At 53.5% G+C, this 9,173-nt stretch overlaps 1 protein-coding gene and 1 pseudogene across 2 annotated transcripts in view; one reads left to right on the top strand and one right to left on the bottom strand.

Annotated features, from left to right (window-relative positions):
- Nucleotides 1-5,627: 5,627 nt before the first annotated feature.
- LOC116529533 lies at nucleotides 5,628-7,026 on the top strand (annotated as a pseudogene).
- Nucleotides 7,027-8,333: 1,307 nt separating this feature from the next.
- PDZK1IP1 (PDZK1 interacting protein 1) overlaps nucleotides 8,334-9,173 on the bottom strand; it is a 7,885-nt gene continuing 7,045 nt past the window's right edge. For both annotated transcript variants that reach the window (XM_032247497.1, XM_032247496.1), the window contains one exon: nucleotides 8,334-8,806. In XM_032247497.1, the coding sequence (XP_032103388.1) occupies nucleotides 8,734-8,806 (73 nt within the window). In that variant the 3' untranslated portion in view covers nucleotides 8,334-8,733. The remainder of the gene's footprint in view (nucleotides 8,807-9,173) is intronic.

The following is a 9,173-nucleotide window of genomic DNA, read 5'->3' on the forward strand; positions in this document are numbered from 1 at the left end:
AGCTTCAAATTCCAGCTCACTAGCTCATGGGGCCTGGAGCTTCCTCCCTTCCACCAGCCTGTCTCATTACCCTTTTTCTCTCTCCCCTCTCCTCTCTGACCTTTCCTGACTCTACCCCCATCTGTCCTCACCATCCCACCCCATACCTCCAAGCTCAAAGCTAGAACTGACCAAAGGCCCAGTTATTTATTTACAAAGTCCATGTCCAGAACTGTACCAGCCTCAGCGGGGTGGAACAAATCAGTGTGGCCAGCTTCATTGTGTTGATGCCTCAAGAGATGCAGGAGGGCAGATGGGCCCGGCACATTCTGTACCCGCCAGCCACACACAGCCTCCAGCCTACTGCTCACTGGAATCCTTACATGACCCCGGGCCGGTACTGTCCCTTCCTTGGGCTTAAATTCCATGGTGCAATATTAGTAAACTGGGCTAAATGATCTTAAGGATCTTGCTAGCTGTGACACACCATGGTCTTGCATCCAATTCAGTTCACTCTGTAAAAAATAATCATAAAAACAATAGCAATTTTCTAAATTTGTTGGAAACATATGCTCAGTGCCACAATGAAAAATTAGCACTGAGACAAAAGAGCTTTCATCAACACAATTTTTACTTTCTGAACTGCAAGAAGGATCTTGCACCCTCACTAACCATCGTGCCACGAGAGTACAATGAACAAAGGAAAACACGCAAATTTACCCCTTACGTACTTGGGATTGTCCTTACTGCTGTGTCTGATCTCCATTGGCTGGAGCCAGAGCTCACAATCTAAACTAAAACCCGATTGGCTAACAACTTAAACCTTTTCTAAACAGGTAAAAGCAATGGAGAGCTAGTACATGCCTGTGAGCATGTCCGGCACAGATATCTTTGTTAAAGTACAAGGACATAGAATGTACTACGTGCCCGTAAGCATGGCATGTCTAACAGCTACATAGGATAGGGCTTAACAAAGTTATTAGCACACTTCTTCTTTAACAAGAAAGGAAACTTTAAAAAGGAACTTTTCTACTTCCCACGGCTACATTTATTGTGCACTCTGTGCTAGGCACCATTCTATGTGTTTCGTGTGAATGTTTAACATTCATAACACCACTCATCATGTAGACATCATTTACTGCCCCAATTTACAGTGAGCCAGAGCTCCAAGAGTCAAGCTGCTTTAGCCACAGTCCCAGGGTACCAAATGTCCAAGCCATGGTGCTGCCAAGCTGCCTGACCCAGACCTGAGCGCTTAACTTCTCAATGGGCATCCAAGTCCAAAGCGAAATCTCTGGCTCAACTGCCCACTGCCCAGCTGAGCTTCAGAGCTCCATCAGGCACCCAACTGCTCCTCCAGGACTTCCCCACGGAAGTGTTGCAGGCTCCAGAATGCCACACGTCCACACCGCATCCTCATCCCACACATGCTCCTACTGGTCCCCAGAACCTGCCATTCTCAGTGCCATTCATTAGCCTATATGATGCCTTCGAATCAGAGGAAGGCACCCCTCCCTCCAGGGACACGGGCCTACACCAGGTCTCAGGGACCCGTTAGTGGAGGCACTGCCTATACAGCCCAGGGCAGTGCCCCTGATGCCACGTCTTCCAACTTGCTCAGGGCAGACACCGGAATTCATCCTTAATGCCTCTCTCTCTCTCTCTCTCTCTCTCCCCCCCCCCCCCCCCCCCCCCCCCCCGTCAATCTCTTTCTGTCCTGCCTCATCGGGGGCCAGGGTCTCCAGGGAACAAGGTCCCAGAAATGATGCCATCTCTCACCCCTGGAAAAAATGGCCCAGGGCAGAAGCCACTGGGCTCCCAGACCACTGCTGAAGGACTAGTATGGCAGAGCGCCCAAGCCGGCCCCGCCAGCAGTTGCAGGGAGGCTGAGGTGTTCGCAGACTCGGCCACTGGGGCCACAGGGAGGGGGCTCGGAGGCCTCACTGCCCTTGCTTTGCACAGGAAGACCTAGTTGTTGGCATGACCTGACGGGTTCCTGGGACCACGCGGTGGAAAGGCCTCTGGTCCCAGTGTGAGGGGGGCGGAGCCGAGCCTGAAGCTCAAGTTTCAAGGCTCTGCTCAATCTACGCGTCCTTTAGACTGTGCAGCCACCAGGTGGCAGCCGAGGCCACGGGAGGACAGGGCAGCTCCCGAAACTGAAGGCCAGCCAGGCAGCAGCGTTCTGAAGGGCTCCCAGGACCTTCAACCAGAACGAGAGGGAGCATGTGCGCATGTGTATGTCTGCCCCCGTGCAGGGAGGAGGAGTATGAACAGGCACCGCTGGACCCATGGCTGGAGTTTGGTCTCTTCCTTTGGGGCTCTTCACCACTCCTTGGGCTTCCCTTCCCCTGCTCAGCCCTGTCCCGGGTGCACACAGAGGGAAGTCACTTCATTCCCTCTGTCACTCCATTCCTGCCCTTGAGGAGCTCCCAGACCCGGGGCAGGAGCGGGATGCAGAGAAGTAAACAGCACGCTGGGGTGGGGTGGGGTGAGTGGGGCAGGTGGGGCGGGTGCAGAGAGAGGCAGGTGAGGGGGCTGGAGTTGCCCAGAGGAAGTGCTGAACCCAGGGGTGGGATAAGGAGCCTCTGGGAAGAAATGGCATCTACGCTGATCATAGAGGGCTTTCTGGCAAGTCTCAGGGTCCGTAATAACACGGATGTCCTCTGTTTTCGCCCAGCAGCCCTGCAGGGAATATACTACAGGCAAAGGAATGGAGGATCCGAAAGGCTAGGGGACCGATCCCACAGGCAGTGAAGAGCAGGTCTGGAATTTGAGCCAATCTGCATCACCGTCCGCCCTGACTGGGGTGGGGAGGGACCAGGGGTGTGGGCGGGGGGCGGGGGGAACCAGGGGAGAGCCAAGCTGGGGAGTCAAGACCCCCAGCCAAGTCTAGATGGAAGGCAGGTGCCTCCACCCTGGTACCAGAGTAAGTTCTGGTGGCCCCAGCCACCTGACTTGCCTGTGAAGTTGGGCAAAGAGGCCAGAGCAGACTGTGTGACTCTGGCCCCACCCCCAGCACCTCTGCCCCCACCTTTACTACCCTAGGCTAAGGGGAAGAGGCTCTGTCCAGCAATAGTCCTGATCTGATGGCTCCTTGAAGCACAATTAAACAGATAGTATTTCTGCACATGTCACTCTGAGTATGAGGGCAGTAATCCTGAAACTTCCCTTGACCACCTGGCACTCTGGAGATGGAACTCCACAGCCTGTTTTCAAAGCCAACTCCTGGCTGGAAGTTCCTCTTCAAATCTAACTGAAGTAAGCAGTGCTGCAGTCTCCTTTCAACTGTGCAGTTGCTGGGTGGAGGCTTTTCTCTCCTGCCTGAGTTTGGGTATAACTTATAATGTAATCCTATGAAACGTACATGCTAAAGGTGGGAGAGCAGAAAACAAGGTACAAGCCCTGTTCCAGGAAGCAGGAAGAGCAAAAATGGCCTCAGCAGTAAGAGGACATCCTGGTCCTAGAGCCAGGGCTTGGGGCAGCCTGCGGTCCTGGCAGAGAGCTGGTGGAAGGGACCACGGGGACATGATGCCACACACAGAAGTGAGACCAATAAGATCGTGGGAACTACAGGGACAAGCGCTGACATCAAGGAAGTTTGGGAGACAGGGGACAGCTGGGAAGGGACAACCAGGAGAACAGCTGGAAACTGAAAAGAGATGCAAGGGAGAAAGAGGAGGGAGCGCTCAGCTCAGGTGGTGGAGGAGAAGGGGGGACAGGATAGAGAGAGGCAGAAGATGGGACACAAACAGAGGCGGAGAGACTGAGAAACAGGGAGACAGAGATGGATGGAGGCTGGGAGAGACAAAGAGGAGCCAGGCCTGGGCGAGAGAGGTCCTACGTGGGGAGAAAAGGTGGAGAGGAGAGCAGGAAAAAGAGGGGAGCGCAGCCGTCTGGGGGGTTCCGACCGGGCCCAGCCCACCGCTCTGGCAGGCTGGGCCTCTCCCTTTTCTGCCACTCAAGGAGCTCAGAATCCCCTCCCCCAGGGCTGAGGGCGGAGAGCTCGCCTCCAGCCCCGCCCTAGTCCAGAGGCTCCCCCTCCCCAGGCCCTCGGAGGCGGCCCCTTGGGGCTGGCTGTGCAGAGATAGACGGCGGGGGCCCAGCTGGCGCGTTATCAGCCTTCTCCAGGAGCGCGCCTGAGCCACTCCGTGGCTGCCAGTCTGAGATTAGGCCCCCGGAGGGTCATTAAGCGCTGCCCTGGCCCGGGCCCAGCCTCCTTTCCCTCCCCGATCTGGCCAGGCTGGCAGGTGGGAATGAGTGATAAGGATTGGGGGTCTCAGCGGTTCTGAGGCCCGCAGCTCCCTGCTCCCAGCACCCGCCCACCGGCCCCTCCTCGTCAGAGAGGGAACACCGGGTAAGGGTGAGGGGCTGTAAGGTCAGTACCGGCCCAGCCCCTGCAGGAGCCTCCCGGGGTCCTGCTGTCCTAGACCTGTCCATATTGACCAAGACAGAATGAGAAGGGGGCCAAGGAGGCTCTTAGAGAGGCCCCAGACAGCTCCTGGGGAGCTCCGTGAGTCCAGGCAGAAGCAGGCTTCTCCTGGCAAAAGCTCACAGGTGTGAGTGGCTGCGCTCCACTTGCTGCAGGGAGACAGGGATGGTGGCTCTGCCTTCCCACCCTGGCAGGCTCGAACCCACTCCCACCCCCAGGGACAACTGAGGGCAGAATTGGGAGGAAATGTGGCCTCTGCAAGGAGACTCAGATCTGGCAGCCAGAAGCTTCCTTCCAGGAGGTGGGAAAGGAAGAGGGGGCTGTTTGTGCCTTAGCAGAGGCCTGACCCTCTAGGAACTTGCCTCTTCAGTGAGTGGAGAAGCCAGGCTGGCTGGTGGCCTGGCTTTGTCCTCTGGTCTAATCAAGGAAGACTTCCCAGAAGAAGAGAAACCTTGATTGCGTCAAGAAAAAAGAATGGGCAGCGTTTAAACTGGCAGAGGTGGGATGAAAAGGCATAAGTCACGGAAAGTCGGGTAAGCAAAAGCCTAGAGTAGAAATCGCAAGCCACAGTTCATTAAGCTGAATCCCAGAGAGGGGAGGTGACTTGTCTCAGGACACACAGAAAGGCAGGGATAGGCCTGGAGCAAAGACGCTATTTCCCCCATCCCTAGGCCTCTTCCATCTGCTGTAGGCTGCATCCTAAACCCCAGTGAGGTGAGGAGGATAGTTCCCATTTAAGACGAGTCTTCCTCAGTGGTACTTGGTGAAGCCTTGGAACGATGAGTTCGTGTCCTTTGTAGGGACATGGATGAACCTGGAAACCATCATCCTCAGCAAACTGACACAAGAACAGAAAATCAAACACCGCATGTTCTCACTCATAGGCGGGTGTTGAAAAATGGGAACACATGGACACAGGGAGGGGAGCATCACACACTGGGGTCTGCTGGGGGGAAATAGCGGAGGGACAGCGCGGGGTGGGGAGTTGGGGAGAGATAGCATGGGGAGAAATGCCAGATATAGGTGAAGGGGAGGAAGGCAGCAAATCACACTGCCATGTGTGTACCTATGCAACAATCTTGCATGTTCTTCTCATGTACCCCAAAACCTAAAATGCAATAAAAAAATAAAAATAATTTTTAAAAAAGAATGGCCATAGGGAGATCCGTATGCAGTAAGAAGCTGTGGGGCAGCACAGTGAGGTTCCTCTGATGAAATTATGACCAGGTGGGCATGAGTCAGTGCTGAATACAACAAGAGGCCCTTGCCCGCAACATCATGGGAGGACATGAAGAAGGGATTCTTTAAGGGAGCAAGTGAAAACCTACCAAAGCGTAAACAACTTGAAGCCAATAGGCTATCCCTTAAAAATGAGAGACCCTGGCCGGGCTCGGTGGCTCATGTCTGTGATCCCAGCATTTTGGGAGGCTGAGGTGGGTGGATCACAAGGTCAGGAGATTCAGACCAGCCTGGCTAACATGGTGAAACCCCATCTCTACTAAAAATACAAAAAATTAGCTGGGCGTGGTGGTGGGCTCCTATAATCCCAACTACTCTGGAGGCTGAGGCAGGTGAATTGCTTGAACCAGGGAAGCGGAGGTTGCACTGAGCCAAGATAGCGTCACTGCACCCCAAGCAAAACATAAAAAGAACAAAAAGAAAAAGAGTACTTAAATGAAGATATGAAGATGTGAATGGATTCGTGGAATACCTAAGACAGATTCACAGATGGGTCACAATGGGCAAATTATAGCAACAGACAGTGAGGAAGTAAGGAAAGAAATTGCAGTTGCTTTAAAGAAAGACAGTCCACTGGAAGGAAGAAGATTAAAAAGACAAGCAGCAAAGAAAAACGCGATGGTGTGTTTCCTTTGTAGAAAGCCCGGTCCTGGAATTGCAGATTGTCCTGCCACCCGTGACAGTCAAGACATGGACACTGGAATATGTGACAGGTGTGAGTCCACAGAGCACGAAATAACCAAGGGAAAGGCTAAAGCAGACCCGGCTCTTGGCAAATGTCCTTTTGCAAAACGTTTTGTTTGTGGAGAAATGGGGCACCTGTCTAGATCTGGTCCAGATAATCCACTTTGTGGCTCTGTGGGACATTTAAAGAAAGATTGCCCTGAAAGTCAGAATTCAGATCAAATGGTCACAGTTGGTCGCTGGGCAAAGGGAATGAGTACAGACTATGAAGAAATTTTGGATGCACCTAAACTGCAAAAACCCAAAACAAAAACACCTAAAGTTGTTACTTGTTGGCAACAACTAGCACCATTATTAGTTGCCACCTCGTCGTTACTTTCTAAAGCAGCCGCACTTCGCAGGTTAGAGTGGGGCTCCCTGAGGGCCAGGACTACACTGTAGATATATCAGGATGATTTGGGTGTGCTCAAAAACAATTCTCCTTATTCTGTCCATCAAATAGTACTTCTACCGCTGTTTGGAGAAAACTGAAGGGAAGGAGAAGATGATTAAATGGATTCTCTAAAAGAACATATTTTAAGAGACAGAACTTAGGCGTAACTAAGTGATTGTATACCTGATTGTAACAATCATCTTTTATAAAAGCAAAATTATGCATAAATGTGAAACACCCCTAACCAAAGGGTACAAAGTATCAATTTATTATTATAATAGAAATGTATAAGTTACTAGAAAGTCTGTATTTTTTAAATATGGAATAAAAATGCATTTTCTTAAAAAAAAAAAAAAGAAAAGAAAAGAATGTCCATGACATGAGGCTGTGACAGGCTGAGACAAGCAGCAGAGGGAGAGCTTTGGGACAAGGTGGGCAGCCTCCCGCCCTCTGGCCCCACGTCTCTGGATCTGGGAATTCTCCTGGGTGAGTCTGTCTCAGGTTATCACCCCAAATAGAGACAGAAGCTGTTCCCCTAAGGTCAACAGTCACAGAGGTGAGGGGCCTCCAGGTTCAGCCAGTCGGGCAAGGTGCGCCTCCCCTCTCTCCCTCTCCTGGAGGACCCAGTTTCCTGATCCTCCTGCCCAGCCCCCACTCCCACCCCAGGACTGGGTGTTGGGCAGGGCAGGCATAGGTGAGGACTGGGCTCTCCTCCAGCTCTGCTGTGAGACTGGCCAAATCTTCCCCCGAGAGAAAGCTCAGCTCAGAGAGGACACCAGCTTTCCCAAGCTCACACAGCAAGTTGGCAGAGGACCCAGGACTCAGATCTGGGCTTCCTGAGTCTCAACCCAAGACTTCTTCCTGACCCTTCCTATGCCAAAGCCCAGCACAGAGGGGATACAGGAGGGAGACAGAGCTAGATCTGTGTGAACCCACTGTGACACCTCCAGCACAGAGGCAGAGGGTAAGCGGGGCTGTGCAAGGGAAAGCCCAGAGTCTCAGGGATGAAGGGGATGAAGGGTGCTTTGGGGGCGGGGACTTGCAGGAACAGCGCCACCAGGAGCAAGGGTAGAGGGGGTGAGCTCGCCGGCCCAGGGGCCTCCGACAGCCTCTTCCTTCCCTATATACTTGAAACTGATGAGCACTAGGGGCACGCAGCTCGCGTCAGGGTCTGCCCAGGGAAGGGTGCCCCCCTGGGTGCCCCAGGGAAGGGCAGACCCTGATGTGAGCTGGGTGCCCTTAGTGCTGATCAGCCTTACCTGGCTGCTCTGGTCGAATAAAGGGTTTGGCCTGAGGGGACAAGAACCACCCCACTGGCAACAATGAGCTCACCTGTCCTGGTCTCCCCACCTCCCAATTATCCACATGTCATCAGACATTCCCATTCGAGGGTGCTTCACTCTCAAAACACCCGAAAAGACACCAACCCTCTCTTACCCTCACGCTGGACACAGACTCTCAGCACCTTTCCAGCCTGGGCCACCTCGGTCCAGCTACCCTGAGGGCACAGGGACTTTCTGAAAAATCCCCCAAAGCCACTATGACAGAGTCAGAAGGCAATTATCATGATTCAGAAAGCAAGATGGAGACTCACTGGAAGCCTGAGGGGCCGCCGCTGAGCCTCAGCCCCAGAAATACAAAAAGTCTTTATTTCACAGAAATAAGGGCCATTTCCACAGTTATGGGGAAGGACGTGCGAGAGGATGGGAGGTGCCGAGCTGACTGTCCTCTTCAGAAGGCTCTCCTGAGCTGAGTGGGAGATGCCAGACCCAGCCCAGCCCCAACCTAGAAACGGTCTGAGCTCCAGCCTTGACTGGCTATACTTCAAGGGAGGGTAGGGCTGGCGTGGGGTTGGAGGGAGTTGGCCCGCTATTGCAGATTCCACAAAGAGAAGGAGGGGGCTTAGGTGGTAGCACTGGGCATCCATCCCAGGCGCCTGGAAGTCTTGGGGTTGGGGCCACAGTCAAGGTTACATCGGGGTGCTTCGGACCTTGCCTTCCTCCTCAGGAACATTCTCATAGGCATTCTCATGCTCACTGGACCTGAAAGAAGAAGGCATGGGCCTGGTGGGTCATCGCTCCTCCCATTCTATCCCCCTCCCTACCCCATCCTGCACTTGTGATGGTAATAGCTTCCAGGATAAACACTTGACTCCCAGAAGGGGATTCTCCTGACCACAACTGAGCTTATGTGCCCGAGACTGGAGGTCTCTCAGTGTCCCCTCCCTACACCTATCTCCCTCCCCCTGTGGGCTGCTCCACCACTGGGTCCCTACTGAGCCCATCCCTCACAGAGCCCATCCCCCACTGAGCCCATCCTCCACTGAGCTCCATCCCCAACTAAGCTCCATCCCCCCCACTGAGCTCCATCCCCTACTGAACACATCCCCCACTAAGCTCCATCCCCCAC

The sequence above is a fragment of the Sapajus apella genome, unplaced genomic scaffold (genome assembly GCF_009761245.1).
Source record: "Sapajus apella isolate SASKATOON/1434 unplaced genomic scaffold, GSC_monkey_1.0 scaffold62, whole genome shotgun sequence".
Lineage (NCBI taxonomy): Eukaryota > Metazoa > Chordata > Mammalia > Primates > Cebidae > Sapajus > Sapajus apella.